Source organism: Corvus brachyrhynchos, unplaced genomic scaffold, assembly GCF_000691975.1.
Source record: "Corvus brachyrhynchos isolate BGI_N302 unplaced genomic scaffold, ASM69197v1 scaffold202, whole genome shotgun sequence".
Lineage (NCBI taxonomy): Eukaryota > Metazoa > Chordata > Aves > Passeriformes > Corvidae > Corvus > Corvus brachyrhynchos.
The window spans coordinates 4,137,966-4,162,018 of record NW_008238132.1 but is presented as its reverse complement, the minus strand read 5'-3'; the positions used below and the strand labels follow the sequence as shown (position 1 = coordinate 4,162,018).

The following is a 24,053-nucleotide window of genomic DNA, read 5'->3' as shown; positions in this document are numbered from 1 at the left end:
ATGAAAAAAGTAAATCTAAAGACTTGTAAAACTGCAGGCAAAAACATGCAAAAAAGGGACCTTTTTGCAAGCAAAACACATTCATCAGTTCTAGCACAGCAAAATTTAATCATTCAGCGTGGATTAATTAATGAAAAAATCATATTGTGATTAAGTGAGAAGAGTGTGAATAATGTATCAGCATAAAAAATGCACTGTATTTTTATTTTCAAAAATGATGATTTCATGCATTAATTATGAGGAACCCATCTGGTTTATATTTCTCAACTCAACCAACCTGTCTGATGTTGGAAAGGATAAATTCTCCTCATACATATCCCCTTCTAAACCAAGACTGCTCCAGCTACTGCTGTTACCATTACTGCCAGGAGAAGAAGAAAAGACAGCTGAACTAGAAAAGAACAATAGCTCAAACTAGAACCTTCATTTTCCTTACAACTTTTTTGTCAAGACATTTAATGCAAGAGCACTGAAACTTTCTAGATAGGTTTGCTGGAACAAACATGACTCCCAGTGCTATCCAGAGCAGCAATGTGCACAATAATACAAAACTAGCAGGTTTCAGCACACAGGTTAAACTATTAATTTCTACTCATTAATTTTCCAGATCAATGCTAGCAGGAATTCTGTCCTCAGGTCTAAGCACATTGCTCATTATTTACAAAAGCTCAACAATTTCAAAAGGATTACTCATAGGAATATGGATTACATCTGTATTATTTACTTAAGGAACAGCTAAGAGTTAATAAAATTATGTATTGTGAAGACAACTTCACATACCAAATCCTTTCATCTCATGCCAAAAAATCCAGTAACAATCTCCAACAGCCTGATGAGAAGGAATTCCTACAGTAAATATATATTTTTTTTAAATTTTGAATATTGTTTTGCAAGTTGATCTTTTTAAAAAAAAGGAGGTTGAAAGCAATACTGAAAGGATTATTTTACTCCCCATTACAAAAATACTGCATTTATTCTATGACTACATTCAACCCAATGCAAAGAACTGGAAAAACTGAGCATGATCCTACACTCGTTAATTTTAGTCATTATAAATAACAGTTTGTTAAGCCTGTCAATATGTACAAGACTGAGCAACTCATGTGATCAAATCTCTGTTCTTCAACTTCATACCTCCCCCAGAGCATGTCTGGAAGCCTTCCAAGAACAGGACTTCCAAATATCTAGCATTCTCCAAGAAAGTACACTGTCTGCTAGAGATGGCATGAGAAGCCATGGAATAACTGCAGAGAACAACTGCTGCAAGAAAATGTTTTCTTCACCTAAGTTTTATGTGACTGTTAAAGCTCTTTTCCGCTCATACCACACAAGGCAAACAGCAAAATGGTGGAAGAAAATATTTCAAGAGGCAGACACTAATCTCTTCCAAGTGTTTGCCAGTAACATTATCACCTATCAGCATCCCTTGCTCTCCAGAATGCCTGCTTGGATCCTAATTTCAAAACAGTGAAGTAACAGCAGGTTAGCAATCCTGCAATATAAACACACCCAAATAACATGAAAAAAAGTCTAAGAAGATGCAAGTGCTTCACTCAGTACACTGTTGCTTATTTAGACTACATGTCCAAAGAAAATTCAGAGTTCTCTTGTTACACAAACAAGAAAAAAGAAAATCAAAGAGCAGAAGCTTTGAAGAAACCAACTTGCAGAAAATGAAAATCTGGTCTAAACATTTCTCAAGCTACTGTGTGAGACTTTCACACTCAATATGAAGTATCAAATTTGGCTTAAAATGGTTAAATTACAGGTATAAAAAAATTTAATATAGCCTACTGATATCAATACTTTGCACTCACACAGCCACTTTCACTGAAAGTTACAGATGCAGAACATAAATAGAAGTAAAAGCTGCCCTGGTTCTCAGACTAAAAGATAAAGAATTTGCAATCTAACAGAGTAACCTCTGCACACTACTGTTCTGATTAGGTAAGAGACTTAATACACTTTACAGAGATCAGTCTTGGTCTGAAATAATCATATATATTGAACCATATGATTACAATGAGGTATGAGAAAGGGATGAGACCTTTTTGTAATTAACAGTCTTTAAAATAAACTCCTGTAACCACAAAACAAGCAATGAGCATACAAAGGCATTATAATGCCTCTGTAATGGTTCATGCAGCTCTTCAATGAGCCAGCAGAAGAATAACAAGAAAAGCAAGAGGCTTCTGCTCTGACTTATAACCCAAACTGGATGGTGGATGAAAAGCCTATGTCCACACCTATGCTTACACCTACACAAGAGAGAAAGCTTAAGACCTTTTTAATTCTAAATTTAAGTCACTAGATTTAGGCATGAAAAGCAGAAGACACAAGCACTTTCCTACATAACTAACTACCAAGTTCTCTAAATAACTTTCATCTTGATGGAGCTGCCCACAGGAAGCAGTGAATTAATTTCTTGTTTTGCTTTGCTTGTGCATGGCTTTTGCTTTACCTGTTAAACTGTCTTTATCTCAAACCATGAGTGTTCTCACTTTTCCAATTCTCTTCCACATCACACCTTGGGGAGGAGTGACTGACTGGCTGGGTGGGGCTTAGTTGTCAGCTGGGGTTAAACCAAACCAGGGCGTTATTACCGAATATCGTCTTGTTACAGATCTCCCCCTGGGTATCATTTTTTACTCAGGGCAAATCCTGAGATCCTTCCTTCCACCTGATAAACCTCAGCAACACAAATGAACACAGGTGGTGTTACCAATTTTACCACAATTAGTTCTTTAAAACCACCTGATCAATTTGCACATGCCTGTTTCCTCCACCAATACCCTGCTATCCAAATTATGGCCTCCCTTCTATGAGTAACATGTTAATTCCGGTCACTCCTCCTCTAATGAGCCACAGATTTTCTTCCACGTTATATAAATTACCTTCTTTCATTTACATCTGTTTTGGGAATGATAAACAAATAATAAATAAACACAACATAGGCACTACTGGTCCAGAAATTTTTTTATACTTTTTCCCATTATCAACTAACCTATATTTTATTGTGTATTTGTGACTGCCAATATAGAGAATATTCTTCCTTATACTTGGATTTTCATCATCATTTTCACTTGTTCAAGAGATAATGTTTTACTAAAATAACTCTAAGTTAATGTATTCTTTTACAAAATTATTAAGCTGTATGAGTGATAAATTATAGTAGTGGTTAGATTAAATTATTTAGTTAAGCAAAACATGACAAATATTGCAGACATTTATTTGAGTAGTTTCACATTGGAACCAAATAACCTATTTGTACATTACTTAAGCAAGCATGTCTCCCATACTTTCTTTAATCTCAGCAATGCTGGAAGTACAAAGTAAAGAAAAAATCTGTCTCCCATTTCTGCTATTCTTCAACAGAAATGCTGAAATTTGTTATATCAATCATAAAAAACTAAGTTTACTCGTTCCTCATACATTCCTTATATAGAAGCTTGGGCCACAGCTCTGAATACAATTCTCCCTGGAAACAGGCAGAGACATTGCAGATTTTAGAATTTCCATTCTAATCTTCATTAGTTATCAATCGGCCAGTGAGAAGCTCTGCAGAAAACACTACTACCCTGAACAGGTTAAGTTCCAATATTACACACCCGCAAGACCATGGTTAGCAGTATATAAATACTCCACCAATGTCAGTGAGAGCAGCTTATAAATTCCAGTCTCCAAAAAGACAAAAATAGCTGTAAAAGCTCATCATGCAAATCAAGCTACTATTACTTCTTTTCAAAAATAATCTACATAAAACACTTTCTCAAGGATTAAGTTTTAATATTTTAGAGCACAACTTATAAACTGTACTCTCAAGCTGTATTTTACACCAGGTGGTTGTTTTTAAAATGCTTACACCTTTTGCTAATACTTAAAGTTTATATGCACAATTTTACTTGATGTGACTCCCTGGCATCAATGACAATGCACACTCCACATATTTTACAGAGTAGGAACATTCATGGCCAACAGCGTTCTGTAAGATAACAAAATCATAATATCAGAGCCATTTTTAACAAAAAAAGTCATTGTGCGTTGAAGAAAAAAATAATCTCTTCTCCCCCAAACCCTAGGAGAAATACACTTGATGATAAGTTATTTGATGCCAAAGTAACTGTTTAACTATACTAACATCTTTACAATTACCTGTCACTTAGGTGAAGAAAACTGCTGCTCTCATCAGGATGTTCATCTTCAAAACTTAGATTGGACCAACTCCCAGTGCTATCATCACCAATACTAAGACTCATCTGCTGGCTAACAACTGATTCAACAGAGCGAAATCCTTCTCTTCCAACAGAGCTAAACAAAAATTTAAGACAAAAACATCACTGCATTTCATGCTGATCAGTGTTAGTTCATTCACAGCAATTTAACACCATTCCAAAGACAATAAATTCCATTGGAAAAGAAAAGGTGGGGAATCCCTTAATCTGTGCCCTATTCTTAACACAAGAAATAGTGCAACCAAATGAAACTGCAACAACAACAGGCTTAGGTCAGGGATTGCTATTTGGAATTCTTTCACCAGAAGTCGAAGGGAGTGGTACAAAGAATTCTCTCATTTGGAATATTTTTTGCTATACAGCACAGAAGGCATCGTAGCCTTGCAGACTGTGTATTGAGGTACACTTTTCAAGCAGAAGACTTACCATTTCTGAACTTGCTCACCATAGGACAGTTTGGCTATTTTCCCTGGCCTGCCTTCAGTGCAAGCAGCTAAGTGGTCTGCTACTACAGGCAAAGTGCTTAAGTATAAACTGGTGTCTAAAATATTAGGATTCCATTTTTTAAAAAAAGCTTTCTGCATAAAAAGATCTGGTTTTCTCCTTCAAGAAAGTGTAGCAATGCATGACTTGTACAGAATTTTTCCCCTCAGGAAGTAAGTTTGATTTTTTATCCAAAAACCAATCAAGCAACCATACCCCATAATAGTGAATCTTTAGAAGACCCTCATAAAAATTCATTTAAAGAAGTGTGAACTCCTTATTTAAAAAAAAAAAACAAAAAAAAAAAACAAACCAAAAACAACTTACAAGATGGGAACATGCAGTTATGAACTAACTTTCATGTGCACACTGTGATTATCTATATATACATGAAGCGGTAGGAAGTTCAAGAAAAACTATCATCCTACTCACACATAGCAAGCAGCCACAGTAACATTCACTATTTAAAAAGACAACCTTAACTACATCATTCCTAACACTTTGCTCCAGTGAGCATGAATTTGTACAAATATGTAGCTGAACTGGAACCCATCAGGGTAATAAAAAAGGTCATTTTCCTCATTTTTATTTAGTTATACCAGCACCAGTTCTCTACTTTACATAAGGCAGTTTCTCAAGAAACACATGCATTACATATCACACACTAGATGACAATATAAGAAACATTTATAAATTCTGTCACAGCAAAATTCTAATATCATCTTCTTGCCACAAACTTAATAATAAACAGCATCTCTTTGAACCCTGCACTTTGTCATTGGCATATTCTAACTAGAATTTTTAAACAAAGTGTCATCTTTGATACCATAGGTATAGAAAAACATCACCACATGACTACTTTCTTTTTTTTGTCACACATTGAGTAAGGACTCAACCCTGCTGTGCAAAGACCAACAACGTATTACCCAATAGCACTTTTATGCTGTTAGTATGTATGTGTTTCATATCAAACCTTGAAAAATTTAGTTCAATCCCACTGTGGCCTTTAGCCACTCAACATATAAAAATCAATATTATTGTTCATCATGGTGCCCCTCTAAACACCACGGAAAGAAGCCAGTGTGAGGAATTCCCCTCAAAAAAAAAAAAAAAAAAACCACCAACCAAAAAAACCACCCAAAACAACCAACCAAAAAAAAAAAAATAAGGAATATAAGTATTACTTCAAAATTAAAAAAACAAAATGGAAAGGATTGCTCTTGAACCTGAAGAGATTTCACTCTGATCAAAGCACACTCTGTTTTAGAAAACAGTAGTTTGCTTCAAATGTATTGTAGCAAGTATTTCCTATTTATAAGCCTACTAAAGTATGTCACCCTTTGCTAAATACACGAGAATTTCAAAGTCAATTATTCCTTCGTTATTGTACTACTATTCTATAAACTAAAGTGTGGTTTAGTTAGGTTTTTTTTTCTTAAAGCAACAGGTTATTTTTTTTTCTTTTTTTTTCAGTAGTAAAGACAATATCACAACACAGCCATAATAAAAAATGAAGTTTTCATGCTACAAAGCAATGGCTCATGTGGCCAGCATCAGATGTTGAAGAGGAAGTACCAATAGGGAACAAATCTGGATTTTGTCACCGCTCATAGATCAACAAAACCTGTAAGGACTAGTATTCACTACTGTAGGTACTATTTTCAAGTTGAAAGAGTAAGTTCCACTTATTCACCTTCTGGAACATATGTGTGCTGATATACATAGTATCCTCAGTTTCAAGCTCACACAGGTGGAAAAAAGCTTTTTCCCCCTAGTTCTGAGTAATTTAAATAAAACCAGAAGAATAAAAAGAAAATATTCAGAACATAAAGTGTATCTTTCTAAAAAAATATAATAAAATTCCTTCTGAGCATATATTTGTATTACCAATCCTTTTTTCTGGTACAAAATGCAACAAAGAAGAGAAAATTAATATTACCTTGTGGTAACTGCCTGACCAATATTAGTCATAGCTGATGTCATTATTTCAGTAGTAAGGCTTCCAGCAAAACTGACTCCATCTTGTCCAATACCACTGTCAGCTGTCAGACTTGTGTAACTCAGCTCTCTTTCTGCTTTCTCTACAGCTGCAATAGCCCCCTTGTCAGAAAACACTGTCCTCTGTTCTACGTCAACGTGAATTTTGGGAATATCGAGCTGAAACACTCTTGAATTTTGACAGGCATCACCCAATCCAGTATGAAGAAGATGCCGCACTGGAACGCAGGATTCTTGTGCAGGTAGATGATGGGATATACTTTCTGTACAGTACCGATGTTCCTTCATACTGCAGCATCTACAGACAGTTCCAGAAAAAGGAGACAGTTTCTCAGTATATGAGAGCTTATCCCCATTTTTTCTGTTATCAGCCACATGGAGAACAGCTGACTCTAAACTCATTTCTAGAGTATCATCTGCTACTTTCCTAGCATATTGTTCTATAGCTTGAATTATGCCTTCACTGTAGCCATTTTCATTTATATTACCTGTACTATGATAGAGTTTATGATCTGGGGAGAAAGGAAGAAATGTCCTAGAAAACCTTCTTTTAATGAGATTCCCTGTGACTTCATCAAATTCATTCTTTTTATATAGACAGGAATCTGTTAGAGACTTTGGCAAACACGCTCCTGACATTTTCAGTTTCTTCCTGACATCACAAGTGATACTGTGAGCAAGGGATTCGGAAAAATATAACAACTCTGAACATTCCATTCTCTGTGCGCTCCTCTCGAACGTTTGGCCTTCACAGCGATGAATGCTGCTTTCCACTTGCTGTACTGCATCTTTATTCTCTGCTTTGATCAGCTCCAGCTTACCATTTACCTGTGCATTTTGCCCAGGAAATGTCTTTCTGCTGTATCTGAATTTGGTTTTTCTAGCAGCTTGCTGCAAGCCCGATTTGATAGACCTGTAAGCAAGTCTGCTGGCGTACTGATCCACCAACAGCTCAGCGTTACCTCCTTCTCTTTTCAGAACCCGGATAACATGATCTGCGTATTCGTCAGTCACACTTTCACAGCTCGGGTACTTGGAAGTCAAACCTGTCGTGCCTGAACCTTGTGGTAAAGAAAGCACAGATGAATCTCTCTCCCCAGGCCACTGGTCCCGCATTGGGCCACACCATTCTTTTGAACTGCCGTCTTTATCACCTTTTCTCAAATAAAAGCAATCCACCTGGCAGTTAACGCGCTTCAACCTCAACAGCTTACAATGCCTTGATTTCACTACTTTCTTGGCCTCATTGATGACTTTTCCCGCCATATCACCTGCATAATTCCACAAGGAATTGCATGTCTCTTCTGGGATATTTACAAATGCAGTACATCCGCATATTTTCTTTTGCATACCTAACTGAGTCTGCCTACCAGCTTCTCTTTCGTTTGTTTTACCACCTAAATGGGAAGCAGCCATTTCAGTCGCTACTGAAATTATGTGGCTAGCTAGGCAATCTGCATAATGAATTGTTTTTGCTGAATGCTCCTCTTTCTCAACAGGCATTTCAGAATGATCTTCATCTTCACTACTTTCCACTTCTTCAGAAAGCGACCGCATGAGTTTCAGCATAAATTCCTCATTTTCCAAAGAGTCGTGTTCAGTTCCAGACAAATCAGTAATGGATGGATTGTAGGGTGTAGAAGGTGGTGTTGCAGGTGCAAATTCCTTTGCTAATTCTCCCTTGAGTTTCTTGGACAGCTTTCTTAGGTTTGTTTCAGAACTACCTAGACATGGTACTAAAGGAGTCGGTGGGGGTGTATCGGGCATTAGACAAGTATTTCCAAGTTTCAGGCTTGATTTTTCTTCCATCTGCAAAGCACCTTCACTGCCAAACATCTCAGAAGAAAAGCTATTTGCATGCAGAAAACAATCAGTCTGCCTGTAATTCAAAGCTTCTGCTGATAGTTTCTGGGTATCACTTTTTCTGGAAGGCTTGTTTAAGCATGTTATTGAACAGCTTCCTGTGTCAGTACAGTCCTCTAGAACATGCTTAGCAAAAGTCACAGTGGAACAAGGCGGTGGTGATTTTGAAGAAAACTTGTTTCTTTTTTGTCCCTGCCAACAATCTTTAGATTCTAAAAAACTCTGAACAGAATGAGTTGGAGTAAGAAATTTACATGGATTATTTGAAGGCAACTGTTGTTGTTCCACAATTATAGAAACATTACTTTGTTTCTCAGCCTCTTGCTTCTTTATCACACATTGTTCTTTTTGATTGGTATCTCTGTAAGTCTGTGAGCTCACATTACATGTTAAATTCTCACTGGTGTTGCATAACAGAGTTTTACTTTCTTCCACAGATTGTTTTATGACATACTTTGCCAAATGGTCTGCAAACATGCTCTTGGGGGAGTCTTCACCAATACCTTGCACATACGTTTTTTTATCTATAACTTTTCTTGTTAAAAAATCTGAATACTCTTCTACTGCTTTTGTTACTCTAGATGAGGTTATGGCTTCATAAGCTTCATTTACAATCATATCTACCATAGTTCCAGAAAAAGTATTAATGCCTTTTGACCCACTTGTTAATTCTGAATTATTGTTCATTCCAGATCTGTTATTTGTTAGTTTGGTATCATTCTGGTTACAAAAGAGTGATGGAGTACTTTCAGTACTTTGACTGCGATCTGAAGTTAGATAAATATTTCTGAAAGAAGCTACTTCCTCCTCTCTCCTTCTGCTTATGAAAAATGGATGAGTGGAGTCTTTCGATACTTTCATACTGTCATCAGCATTTGGAACAGTGGATGCTTTTGCTTTGTAAGCATCAGAGGAAACCTGTTGCTGACAAAGAGCTCTTCCAGCTAAAGGCACAGGTATTGAACTCACAACACCAGAGGTACAAAATAGAGCTTGCTGTACTGTATATTCCTCCTTGGAGTCTTGGATTGGCTTTAGTGCTACTCTATCATTAAAATTAGGAGAAACTGTGGAAGTCTGTGTTGACTCTAACATACTTTCTGCACTTACATATTTGATATTGTCCATGGAAACACTAATGGCTGCTTGTGTTGTGAAGGTCACATCAACCTGAGATAGTTCGATAAATGCCTCCTGAATGACAGATTCAGACAAATCTCGGGCATAGGATCTTACCACTTTGTTCTCATAATCAAGTGATGAGGGCTGTGCAGTAGGTGTTGATGGATATGAAAACTGGCATACTTCCATGATTCCTTCAAACACAAGTTCTTCAGCAAGGTCAGCTGCAAACCGTGCAACGGTATTGGTAAATATTTGTTTCTTTACCTGACGCAATTCTTTCAAAGCACCAGTTATAGCTTCGCTCACCAAAAAGTTTGCTATGCCATTAATGGCACGCTCCTTCAGCGAGATTGCTCTACGTCTTCCAATCTCATAAAAAGCCATTTGAAAGACTGAAGAAGTCAACCTAGCAGCCAAATGGCAAAGTGCATTTGTGCATGAAGAAACACCTTTCTGGAGGTCTTTAAATGCACTGCCAAAACTTTTTTCAACCAATTCAGTTGCAAATTTTTGAATGCTATCTCTGATCATTAGTGACTTATGTTTAGATTTTGCTTGCTTCTCTGGTCCCTTACCAGTTTTCATTTTGAGATCTGCAGCCTGCCTCTTCTTCTCTTTCAAAGTAACCCTTTTGTGCTTCGAATCAGTCTCTACACACACTTGCTCTGGTGAGGACTCAGAAAATAAAACAGAACCCAGTATTTCAAATGAAACGCTGTCAGCGTATGCTGAGTAACTGCTATAAGCTGCATCACGGTGACTTGGACCTGTCCCATCTCCACCAAGATTAATTCGACACAAACATTCAGAAGAACTGCAGCTCCCTAGTGGGCTGAAGGCCGATGTTCTAATAGGGCTGAAGAAGCTTCCATTCTCTTCCCCTGATGTTTTAACTGGGCGAGGGGAATCTGGGACCTCAAAGATGCTGCTGTACGGTGATTCTGGCTTACGAGGAGTTGGTTTCTTTACATTGGCTGGGAGAGTGGGACGATCAAACTTGAATTTCTGAGGATTCATTGTAATGCTTGCAGAAGACAATTTTTCATGTGCAGTCCTCCTTTTCTGGGCAGGATTCCCTAGGATGGGATTCCTAGTAATTTTACAAGAGTTTTCCAAGGTTTGTTCCAGCTCATCAAACTGATCAAAACTATCAAAAAATTCACTTACTTCTGAGTCTGAATCCTCTATACCATCTTTTACTACTGGAATTTTTGGCAGCTGAAGTTTTGCCTTCAAACTTTTTTGATATCCTTCTTCATCTAAGAAGATGATGGGGCTTGGGCTGGAGCAATCTGACTCAGAGGATTCAGCTGGAGAGGAAGAAAACAATGTTTTACGTAAAAAATTAACACCTTGTTCAGAAGGATTATATGGCTTATAGAAACTCCTTTGTATCCAAGGATCAGAAATTGAGGTTGTAACTGAATTCTTTACTGAGGACAGCTCCTTAAGTCCAAAAATATCAATCAAAGTAGATCTGGCAGATGACTTTTGATGTGCAGAACCCACAAGAATCTTTGAGTCAACAGCTTCTACACTTTGAGCAGGGATGGTCTGTGAAGCAGCATCTCGATGGTTTTGAGAAGTAAAGCTGCATGTACCTGAAGGAAAAAAAAAAAGGTAAAAAGAGATTGCTTCAAAACCAAGAATTTCCACAGAACTACAGCAAACTGGACAGATTTTAATGGCAACTACTGGGTTTACTATTGTTGCAAAATGCTAGCTTATCTTTCATGATTAAAGCAATCTTCCATTTTCTTTAAATCCTATTATACAAATTTAATCACTGACAAATTAATGTATTTTTTAGCACACAAAGTAGAACAAGATTTTATTTGATATCCATTTGACACTGAGATAAGAATCTTTGGTTTATGAGTTGGTAAACTGTAGTGAAAAGAGCAAAAAATTAATTTTTCAATCGCATAATATCCCTTTACAAAGCATGATTAATGTAAAAAAAATTACAATTTATTTACATTTACTTTCTTATTAAATCCCAACAGCCTAAATTTCAAATACCAATTTCTAAAAGCGTGCAAGAACTTACCAGCACTTTGTATCTTTGAAGATTCATCTTCATCTAAGTGTTCAAAAGCAGTGACAAAATCATCCTCAATTGAAGAAACTGACTGATTGGTGTCATCATCTTCTCCATGGGTTGTCTCTGTTTGATGTTTTTGTGAAGAGTTTATTTCCACAGCATACCTTATGCCTGTGGTATACTTGCTTAGCAAGGTAAATATATAGTCAACTTTGATTCTTGGGAATGAAGGAGACAGTCTCATCACACAAAACACTTCAGGGAGCTGATTCTTGAAAAAGAGAACAACAAGAAAACAAACACAGCAATCTTCAAGGGATCCCTTCAATGCATTTTTATGAAGAGTAAATAATTTAAAAATATATTCAATACATGAAAATAAATTCAACAGTTTGTGTAAAGTGATAGCCAGAATGACTTACTCATTTTTGTAACTTCTGCATTCTGAATAAATCATTACAATAATGTAACACAACCATGATAACATGTAGCCAAGAATCTATTAAAGAATGCATGTTAAAAATTTGTGGAGGAACACAGTATTTCAGAGCAGGTTTATGCTGTATAATACTTCAGTTTATAGGGTATCTGTTTCTTCGAGGTACCTTTTATCTTATATGCAATGTGTGTAATTGGAAAGAATACAAGTAGCATGGTAATAATGGGAACAATATAAAAATAAAAATAATGGAAATTACATCATTAACAGCATTTATAATTTCTTTTTTAAGAAAAGCGATCACTGAGTTTTACGAACACCAGACACACCCTTAATTTCTGGCACCCCTGTTTCAACAAAAAAAGTCTGCTGAAGATGAAAGCTATCTGAGCAGAGATAGTTACAGTGACAAATTTCATATTCTTTCCAAATTGCCCGTGAAAGGGACTGTAGCCTAGCAGAAGCATGGGATCAGCACCATAATTAAATATTTATTAATTATTTTCTGTAAACAATACAGCACAGTTTATTTTCATGAAACAACAGAAATTGGCTAAGATGGCCCAAAACCAAAAGCAAGCCAGGGTGTAATAAGACTAAGCTCTTTAGGAGGCAAAATGTAATGCTTCTGACATGCAAGGAGACACACAAATTCTACCTGATGTTTCATGATGTAAGGTTTTGCCAAGGTTTTCTTTATGTCTTTTAGAAATACAGCATCATTTTCTTTTAGTTTGCGCAACTGGAGAGATTTCAGAACATCTGGAAGCTCGACAGAAACAGCTGACAACTCCTGATTTAAATTTAAATAAAAAAACATTGAGAATATAAAGTCAAAGAAATAGCATGCAAATGACAATGGTTTTGATCTCATACCTCCCCTAAATCCTAACAGCTGCTAATTCTGGTGAAGTTTTTCTTTTCTTTCCTCTATTTCTTGCTCTATCCCCCACGTACTCTCTCAAACTGTGATGTAAAGCTTGTGTAAACAAGATTTAATTCAGTCCATACTTGGAAGAATGCTTAAAAGTCATAAAGCAGAATCTTGTATGCGCTGAAAAGCAGCTGCACATCCTACAAAATACCCAACTACACTGACCTCAGCTAATGATGGTTCTCAATGGACCTCCACATGCTCCTTGTGTGCTTTATTGGAACAGTGTTCTATCTCCCTATTACAAAAGCATGGTCTTTAACAAGACCTTGGACAACCTTTAAATCTATCTAATACAGAAGAGGCCTATGAAAGATTTACGCTTTTTTTTCCCAACCCTCCAAACACTACTGATCCTTATGGGTCAAAGCAAAACTCCTTAAACCTGTTCTGTCCAACTTTCTCTAAATTCCATCTAATTCTAAACAATCAAACAGTTCTTACCCATACTTGAAAAAATGTCTAGTATTACAATTTGATGAATTAGCAACATTGATCTAATATGGAACACAAGTGGATTCAGAGTTTCTGTTTTACATTTTAAAACATCAGCAAACTATTACAAGCAATCTCTATCTACTAAGATCTGGGCAGAGTAGAAACATGGAATTTTACTGTGAACATGTAAGTTATGAATTATACTGATATGTAAATTGCACAGGAAGACTAAACCCTTAACTTATTAAAATGGCACATCATAACCCTCCTAGCTTGCTATGCTCCACCTTTTAAAATAATATTTCCTTATCTAAATCTCCAGAATAACATCTTAAGGCATAACCATAATACTGACTCCTAAACCCTCACAGCTAGTGGTCAGTTCAGTAAAGTTTTAGTTTCACATATGAAACTGCACCGTATTAATAAGCACAACTCAACTAAGGATAACACAGCAAAATTCTGATACACTCAAGTGTTTAACAACAACACCCAAACAAAAATAAAGCACCCACAAAAACCACAATCAACCAAGCCTCTTCCCACCCAAACACCACCCGCCCCCCCCAAACCAATCATCCCCCTCCACTGCATTTGTTCCAGACCATCCTAACACAAAGACTGACCCAGGTAATACTGTAAATACATATAAAACACTGATTATCATACTAAAATAATTATTTTCAAACTTTCAATGACATTTGAAACTTAGGCTTTTAAATACTCAAGATACATCTATTTCATTTCTTGAACACCAAATTTCCCCCATTTAAAAAACTAGGTGTTAGAAGAAATTTTCCAATATAAATAGATATATATTGTACCTGCAAGCAAGCAGTACCCATCTCTTCTGCAAAACATATAAATGTAATCTGTAAAATAAATACATTAATATAGTCAAGTACAGTAAAGATTTGTTTCCTGCAGATACTTAAGAGTTAAAAATTCAGCAGACTTTAACTTAAAGCTTTATTCTACTGCCACAAAAACCATACCTTAGGGTAGCACAGCTAGCTCAAACAGTAGCACACGGTCATACATAAAGAATGGTAATGCTATACTATTTGACTTGAGAAAGGTCAGATCAGACCGAAGAGCATATACAACATTTAAAAACCACTACACAGGAATTATTCTAGTGGCTGGTATATACAGAGCAACACATACAAGCCTCATTACATCTGTTAAAATAAAGACGATTTTGCAAAGATCAGTGCTCATCTGTCCTTGCTTCAGGCTGGGCACATATAAAACAGTTCCAGTCTGAAATCTGTCCGTGCTGGTAAACTGTTATACATTTGGATATACTGAATAAAGCATAGTGCCAACACATTACGCAATTTGCCATGTAAATTGATTAGCCTAAGGCCAAAACACAACGGATTACTTAAGCCACATGTTTGCATACCAGCGCCAAGTAAACAAACCCTAACATAAAAGAATTAAAATATCCAACCTAGCAAAAAAAAAAGTCTTGCCAGGCTCAGGAACCTTGAGCATGCCAGAAATATCAGTTTTACCTCAGGTTCTTGTGCCTGTGGACAAGGGAGATATTTTATCACACACTGTCCCTCTCTTCTGTCTACAGGTGTTTCGTACCATTCAACATGAACAGCCCAAGAAAGTCAGTCACTACTCAAACTTTGTTTCAAACATCAGACTTCCTTAGTTCTCATTTATTATTTCCCTAATAACAAATCAACAGGCCATCTGCATACTGAAAAATAAAAAAAAATCCCAAGGCATTTATTTTCAAAACATTCAAAACAAGGGTGTCAGAAAATAAACTTTGCTTCCTTTTTGTAGATATGGAATAAAGCACACAGACTAAATACTTCTACCAATGTTTGAAATTCAGTTTTACATGGCTTGGGTTCCATTTTTTCAGAGCACTATGCAACATACTGATTTCTAAGGCATAACTCAAATTTGTAGCAACTACTCCAGTTACTCCAAAGAACATCACTATGTTTATATTGATATATTATTAACTGCTTCAGCTACTTGCTTGTACATACACAGATTCTCTGTAACTAAAGAGCTAGAAAAAAGAAATGGCCGGAATTCTATTTTGAACTGTACTTGTGCTTTGAATATGTTCTTTCGAAGTGTGACCAAAAAAGAAACCCCAAGCTTTATTTTCAACTGAAATCATACTATGAAAAATTCTGACTTGTTTATTTCAGGGGGTCTCAGAAAAAGATCTCATGCTTCCAGTAAATACTTTCCTGCTTACATCCACTTATCCTTATGTCATGTATGATAAGATCATAAATGAAACAATGCTCCTCAGTAGCATTCCAAAGAGCTCCAGACAAATTACACCTCTCCAGTACCATATTCACTGTGTTAACTGTGACACAATCCTGTTTGAGCAATGTTACTCTTCAACTCTTAAACCTTCTCTTCAACTCCTAAACCTTCTCTTCAACTCCTACACAATTCATCTGCACAATATCTGCAGGACACTACATTTTATTATCTGTACAATACCTACAATATGAACTGAATTCCTCCACAGAAGGGGCAAAATACCAAACAATTTAAACTACCTGGGAAAAAAACTAGGTCTCTTAAAGAACATTTTGAGAGGCTCTAGAATTTGTTGCTGTTTGGGGTTTTTTGGCAGTTTAGCTTTGGTTTTTTAATGGGTGGGGTTTTTTTGTCTTCCTACATTCCCCTTCCTCTTCCTCAAAATAATGATTCCAACCCTTATCTTCTCCCATGGGATAACTCATTGTGCAAGACAGGGCAGTGAGCAGGAGTCATAGCTTCACACAAATGAAGGGCAATATTACACTGTGAGGTCAGCAGACAGCTGTCAAAAAGACCACACCACTACTGAGTCTGTATATTTTTGCCTCGATGACAAGGCTAATCTGGATCTCTTTACTGTGGTCAAACTCCAGTTTTCACAGAAAAAAAATCACCTTTTAATACCTTGAACATGTTTGAAGTTAGCATTTCAGTTCAAAAGTTGCTGGGGAGTAGGCCAAGGAAATAAAAAGGTCATCAGTAACACAAGCCCTTTCTTTCAACTAAAAATAAGCGCATGAGACACTGTATTCAAAGGCTATCTTAAACCATGGATACAAAGGAAATGGTACAGGCAAACCTAAAGTCTGGTTTTCTCAAGTCTGAGTTTTTTTAACATCATTCTCCATATAAGTATCTTTTCCTGTATTTTCATAAGAAAAAAATACCTGTTCTGTGACAGGATATTGACCCTCTTACATTTCAACCAGAAGCTCTTAATTGCTTGATCTAATAAGGTAACTAAATATAGTCAGCTCTCTTTCTCCACAGAGACCATCACTGCAGGCATATAAAACACGTTCCCAGCTATTTGTCAGGTATTTGCTACAAGACAAAAACACCTTCATAGTTTCTAAAGCATGGTCTGCCTGATCAAATAAAGACAAGGCTTTGCTCACACCTCCACTGCATAGCTCTTCCTTCTTACGTTAATCTGTCACAGCTTTCATCTTTCACAAATTCAGCTTCTTGCCTGCTCCCCAAATGTTTTAGAGTCACAACCTCTGACTGTACCCATTCAGTTACAAAACCTCTGGTGCTATCCAGGCAATCCTAACTCATCTCTGCTGGTCACACAATCTGCCTCTTGCTACTGCTTATGCAATTATCAGTCTCCCCTAACCACTTCCTCAATTGTCATTGCTTCAATTCTCCCTATCTCAGCTCCTCTGCATGGCCTTTTCAGGTCATCCTCTCCTTGTCTAAGCTCCTCGTCAGGCCTGTCAACTACTCATTAGAAGTCTTGTAAAACCCATAATACAAGTTACCTGGTACACACTGCTTTTATTTTTTTTCTTTTCCCTTTGGAGATGTTGTTGTTAGCCTTGTAACTCAAACAGTTCTAGTAATTCCTCCTTATAGCTTGACATTTACCTGGATAGTCCCACATTCTGTCAGGTCTACTTCTCTTCTTTCCAGACCCTGTCCAGCTTTCAGCCCATCCATAATCACATAAAACAAGTCTAGATCTGCAATTCTGAGGCTTCAGCTTTTATCTTCAGATCTGAATCAAAGTGTTCTGCTATTTTGTGAGGATACCAATCCCTACAACCTTGATCACAGCAGTGCTCACAAATGCAGTACACCCAAGTCATCTATTTTACACACCTTGGTTTTCTAGTTTCACAAATCCTCCAAAGCAGAGAAATGTCACCTTGAAATGTCACAGCTCTTTTTAAGGCTTCAGTGACTAAATTCAAGAATGACAATAGGGGGCACAGATTTTAAGTCCAGTAACTTGCAGCATTGTTCCTATTTACTATCCTGCAGCTTTCCATACTGTGTCACGAGAAATTGTTTTCTATCATAGCCACAAAATATATGTAAGTGGGGATATTACAGCAAACCTCAATAAAATTATCTTGTTCTTCCTGATTTAAGCATTCTTCTGCTGATACATTGCATAACTCTTTCCTGCTGTGTAGCAGTGACTTCATAGAGTGCAGGATACTTTCACCAAAACTCTGAAAAAAAATTTAAGAAAAAAAAGCATTTTTAGTTTCAGAGACATAGTCCATCCATCTATTCTCTGCTCCCCACAAGTTTTGCTACTCTGATTATTACTTCAAATTACTTTTTACACAAATCACCAGGTTTGAAGTTTAAATTTCCTTCAGGACATGAAGCTGAAGCAGGTACATTTTTTTCAAGCAATACTTTTATTCAAAAATAGTTTGACATTCTGTATTTAAAACAAAAAGAAAAGATGAGAACACACAGACTTGGAAAAAAAGAACAGATGAATCCAAGAAGAAATCCAAACCCCATCTACTCCTTGCATTGTAGCCTGTATAAGGAAAAGCCCTCAGCTTTTCTTTAAATAGGATGAAAAGCAATTTTAGCCAAGAAAAGTAATGGAGGTGGCTTCAAAAGTCAGAGGGGAAGAAAAAAAACAAACAAGCAAAAATCCCCAAGAAAATCCACATACACACTTTCCCATTCTATGAAGTATATAAAATAACTGAAACTTAATCCCATGTAAATATTTCTTGTAATTACACTTATGGTGACATGCAAGCACCCAGGGATGGCTAAAAAAGGCTGAAGAATCCAAGACTTTCTCCCAGTGTAACAAAGCGTAGCAGAACAAAAGAATCACCATTATGAAGGCAAATAAGACTACAGAACAACAAAAACTGGCTCACCCAGCTTGTAAAAAAGACAATATCCTCTCAATTGTTTTAGGAAGTCGGCAATCTTTTCTTTTTTTAATTTAAAATTTTCATCTTCTCTAGCAAATTGTAAGGTTAAGAACACAAATAAGAACATCATACAGTTAAAAATTATTAATCCAGTTAATTATTCTCTATAAGACTGCCCTGTTAAAAATGACATGAGGAATCAGTGTGTCCAACTTATGACAAAGTATTTCAAATTTGCATAGTTTCTCAAACAATAGCAGAAGTGCTAGATAGCCAAATTTAGACAGAGAATGTTTTGCATTTCTGGTACTCCCACAACAAAAACAATCCCTTTATAGTAAAAGGTGATCTTACTTACTACGGTTAAACCTCAAGAAAGATTTTATTTTTTCTCTGTATAAAAAGCAGTATCAAATACTACTATGTTGAAAGCCAAATTATTAGAGCAGGGCCAGTGTCACCGTGGTTGCGCTCATGGCAACACAAAACTAGGAAAGCACTTCTAGAATCAACAGACGAAAGCAAAACAGAACTTCAGGATCTTCGAAATTGCCAAAATACATTTCAGACTGCTAGCCAACAAGGCTCAGACTGCCATACTGACAGCCAAGGTCAAGTGACGCTAAAGAAGTCAAAACAGTAACTTTTATAGAAAACTAACAGCTTAACTATTTTAAAAAGTATGTTAGGCAGCTGTTGGGTCATTTGAAATGAATTAATGAAGCATTCACCCAATTTCCACTTTTATCTATTCCCTCACCCCCCCTTGTTTAGTTGCAATTTGCTTCCACAGTTTAGTATGACATCTTTGTACTTTCCAAAATATGCTGTCAGTGCCTTTCTCTGACTCTCTGGATTTTCCAAATTTACAAGTGTATGCAATACCAATTATTGCTCAAAGACTGTTCCCCAGTAATTCCTTCATTCATCTTGTACAAAAGTTAATTTGTGAAGCCAAGCAAACATGTTGAAATGTCTCATTTTCAGCTTCTACAATAATTTAATCAGTCACAACATTCAAAATAGTAATTAGGGAAAAAAAAGAAGTCATATGACATGACCTGCTAATTTTCTGCAAGCCAACAGTGCTCCAGTTTGAGAAGGGATCATTGTTATTCTCTAGTTGGCTTTTCTAAAGCTACAAACTATTACACACACCTTATTTATAAACAAGTACCTTTCCCTAGCTTAACACCTGAAAGGCAGAATTGGTAAGTAAGAACCAGAGCATGGTATGAGGAACTACTGAGGTAAAGGACAATTCAACATTTTGGAGAATTTTAAGTTGAAGTTGGAGAAGAAGAAAGATGAAACAACTGGAAACATCTCCCTAAGGTCTGGAAGGACCAGCATACAAGACTATATGCAGGTCTGGTAGCCCATGGTGGCACTATGCAACTGAAGAGATAAAATATCCATAGTTAAAATGAGGAGGAATGAAATGACATTTGTTTTTCAGATCATATTAATGAATATAAAAAAGCTCTGAATGTGAAAATAATAATGATATGGAAATTAACAGGCACACTACATACACAGAAAAAAAAATCCCATCTATCTGGACTTCTGTGGATCACTTAAATATATGAAGAGCTAACAAAAACAGATAGAGACAATTAACTAAAAGAGTTGGTTTTGGAAATGAAGACTTTGCCTGGATGGAGATAGTAAGGGGGGGGTTTTGAGAATAGTTGATATAGGTCAGTAAGCAACTTCTTCAAAATTTATCTTGAGACTGATACCAAGCATCATCATCATTAATAAATTTAATGAGGAAAGAAATATGAGATGAAGACTATTGACAATTTGAAGTAAGCAGGTGTCATCAGCTAAGACAAAGAATAGCAAATCATACAGGAAGAACTTGCTAAGCACGAGTGTTTTAAAAAACAACCACAAGGAACACAAATTTATGTCCTTAAAAACCAAAAGCAAGCTTTAAAATTGAATTGCAAATTCACAAGCCGGGAAATAAAAGACCTGAGCTGACTTCTTGATCATGGCATAGCAACGAATGAATAGTCAATATGATACTGCACTGAAAATAGCAAACATGCATCCTTTAGTGAAAGAACTGACATCAGAGTCACTCAGAAGGACATCCTGTGTAATTGCACATACAGTATTACCCACATATAAAAAGAAGATTAACTCACAACAAGCACAGAAAGTAGGACTATGAAGGATAATCACTGGAATGAAGAGGCTTTCATACAAAAGCAGACTAAAACCTCAGTTTACAGTTTCCAAAAACCAAGGCTAACAGAGGACAGATCACCCACCAATTGTCAAAAAATAAGAAGGGTGAACATCAGCAAAAGAAATCATTTAAGTAGAAGAATAAGGATATTGAGGAACAAACAGGTACAAATTTGCTGTGAGTAGCTTCTGCATGAAATTCTTAAGTCTTAGTTATTAGTGCAGTGTGGCTTAAAAAGATAAAACCAGCAGTAGGTTTGGGGGAGGTGTTTTAAACCCCTCATTAACTGAGAGGCTATAATTAGTAACTTCTTCATATTCTTATCCTTAGCAAAATTGTGCTTGTGACAGCAGAGGACTGGAGTCAATTTCAGAGAAATCCTCCTATGCAACAGACAATGATGCGAGTTCTCTCACAATCCCGAACTAGGAGATGCAAGTACATTAAAAACTAAAATCTAACAAGTTCCCAAGACTATCAGCTCAGTTTAGGTAAGGACAAGGGGTCATCTTCAACAAAAGGATGTAACTTGTTTTTATAAACAGTACAACTACTTCCAATGTACATCAACATATGGGCAAAAGACACCCAAGCAATCTATAAAGCGCTACTTGGTAGGCCTGTAGGACTTGGTACTCCTTCCTCACAGAAATTCAAAAGTCGTGTCTTGCAAGAAACCCCATTTCATTCACAAGCACAGACTTCAAATTTGCTAAGTTGTGCCAGGGGAAAACCACAAATATTGTCAGGCTGCTCAGACATGAACAGTGGAAACCCTTGTCACACCTCTAGCTCAGCTGAGCAATTCAAAGATCTGCATTGTCTCTTCATTCCAGCAAACCAGGAAGTCATTATCTAAGGATCCATCACAGTACATTGGAGGACGTATTTGGTCTCATGAAATGTTTTAAAAAACAACGGTTTTCTAATATTTCAAACAACCTGCAAGATGCCACAGTATCTAGAGAAACAAAGTGCAGTGCTGGACAGTCATGCTTACTCTGCTCTTAAGTCACAAAGCAGCTCTTCTTGATTTCACCAACTGCAAGATTAAAATGGATTGAATATTTTAAGGTAATTTTGTAAAAATAGAAACTCAGGCTTTAAATATGCATGCTGTAACTGTGCACTGACTTTCAAGAGCTACTACTGCAACAATTCCTGTTAGCTGTGACAAAGTATTATGAAAAGGACAGGAATCAGACTGCAATCTTCTGTAAATCAACAGAAAGTGAAACACAATACAATTCTGACCACCCTACTGCCTGGTTCTATGAGAATGAAAGTTCCACCTCATAACCTAAGTAGACTCCTCACAGGTAAACATTCAGAGGAGACAGCCACAGATCAAAACAATGAAGTCTGGCTGTAGAAAAATGCAGAATTCTGCAAGAAGGGTTAAATTCATGTTTCTAGAACCACAGAGTTCAGAATGCTTAATAGCAATTAATGGAGCAGTTCACAGAGGTAATATTTTAAGCAACTATTAGAATCAATGAGGAATCACTGATCACTGTCATTATTAGAAAGTTGTTTCTGTAAGGTCTAAAAACCTGGTGGAGCGGGGGGGTGTTTGTTTTGTTTAGTAAATTGAAACAGAAAAACAAATAAAGGGCAGATTTTAAAAGTCCTTTAAAAGTAAGTTTATGTTCATGTTAAGGATGCAAAATTACTTGACTGTAGTGGAAGATCTCTATCTGAGCTGGAAAGTAAAAATACAAGGTTTTATACCATGTGTCTTAAAGTGAAGAATTATCATCCATAATTACAAACTGCTTAATATATGGCAGGTAACACTCCATGTTAGGACCTGGAACAACTGACTGCCTGCCTGGCTGTCTCATAACACTTTCCTCTGCCTTCAAACATGGCATGTACCATAGACACTGTTTCCTTAAAACAACAAAATCTGCTTATGAAACAAAATAATGCAATTTTCACATGATAAGATGCTTCCTTGATCAGTTTCTCCTCTTACTGTTGCAGCAACTTGCAAATAAGGAAGTTATTAATAATCAAGAAAGACCTAGAAAATTACTCATGTGTGTTCAACTACCTAGAGAAACATGGTTAGATATATAAATTTGTTCCTTCAGGATAAACTGCAACTTTAATTTCATTAAGTGCTTATAGAAGTTGCAAGAAAATTTTAGGAACAGTATTTATGTTCTCCAAGTTAAATTCACAAAATTTAAAAGGATACATAAACTTAATTTAATATTAGAAATCCCCACTAGTATCCTTCATAAGTGGTAGACATATTTTCTTTTTCACAAAGGCACTTCCTAAATGTTCATGTAAACACAACGGTAAACCAGACAAGACATCAAGATCTAAAAATAAAGATATTACAAGTAAGCCCTTACACAGGCTTCACAGAATTCAATGAAGGCTATATCATCATATATTCATTTATTACATAAAACAAACTCAAAAAATCTGCTCTAAAATAAAAGATATACTCCAATAAACAAGGCAAATTCTAGGAAATTCATACATCACGATTTTATCACATCACCCTGAAAGACAAAAGCGTGCACCCTTTCCTTAAATTATGCTGCCTCCCAGTTCAATTACACTAAATATGCCGAAGTGTAAAGCAAAAGCAATTTCTTTGCCTCCTTGAAATGGCAGACAGCCAAAATTAAAACTTAGTAAAAAAAATCCCCACACTCAAAAAACCTAAATAAACCAGTTTACTTGGTTCATTACTAGATCGAAAAGCTCTGAAATACTTTTTTTTTTATTTAAATGCAGATAATTACCTTTTCAACAGATATTCTGGACTTCATGCGATTGCCCTGAGCCCTGGCATACATATCCATGATCTTACCAATCTTGGTATTCGATGAAAGACGTCAGTTCAAAAATACCTACAAAAAACATTTACATTTGATTATTTTATGTTTATCCATTTAGTTTGCATCCACCCTGAAAATGCAAGTAGACAAAACAAGAACCAATAAAAACAATTAAAAAGCAGTTTAAAACCGGGAAATATTAAACAGCACACCATCCATACTGACAGCTGTCTTTAAAAAAGTACTGCCTTAATGACCTTCAGAACCAGGCATGAAATGCAGAACACAGACACCTTGCAGTAAGTTTCATCATTTTAGT

The 24,053-nt window shown here is 36.3% G+C and overlaps 1 protein-coding gene across 3 annotated transcripts in view; it reads right to left on the bottom strand.

Moving 5' to 3' along the window:
• The window catches only part of AKAP11 (A-kinase anchoring protein 11), a 35,735-nt gene extending 11,927 nt beyond the window's left edge, over nucleotides 1–23,808 (bottom strand). The window contains exons 1-8 of one of the 3 annotated variants that reach the window (XM_017733574.1): nucleotides 23,699–23,808; nucleotides 17,939–18,055; nucleotides 14,381–14,428; nucleotides 12,843–12,977; nucleotides 11,752–12,016; nucleotides 6,655–11,302; nucleotides 4,153–4,308; nucleotides 278–391 (exon numbers count right to left, since the gene is read on the bottom strand). In XM_017733574.1, the coding sequence (XP_017589063.1) occupies nucleotides 278–391; nucleotides 4,153–4,308; nucleotides 6,655–11,302; nucleotides 11,752–12,016; nucleotides 12,843–12,977; nucleotides 14,381–14,428; nucleotides 17,939–18,055; nucleotides 23,699–23,758 (5,543 nt within the window). In that variant the 5' untranslated portion in view covers nucleotides 23,759–23,808. The remainder of the gene's footprint in view (nucleotides 1–277; nucleotides 392–4,152; nucleotides 4,309–6,654; nucleotides 11,303–11,751; nucleotides 12,017–12,842; nucleotides 12,978–14,380; nucleotides 14,429–17,938; nucleotides 18,056–23,698) is intronic. The other 2 variants (XM_008633146.2, XM_017733575.1) reach the window with 2 other exon arrangements.
• Nucleotides 23,809–24,053: the final 245 nt, after the last annotated feature.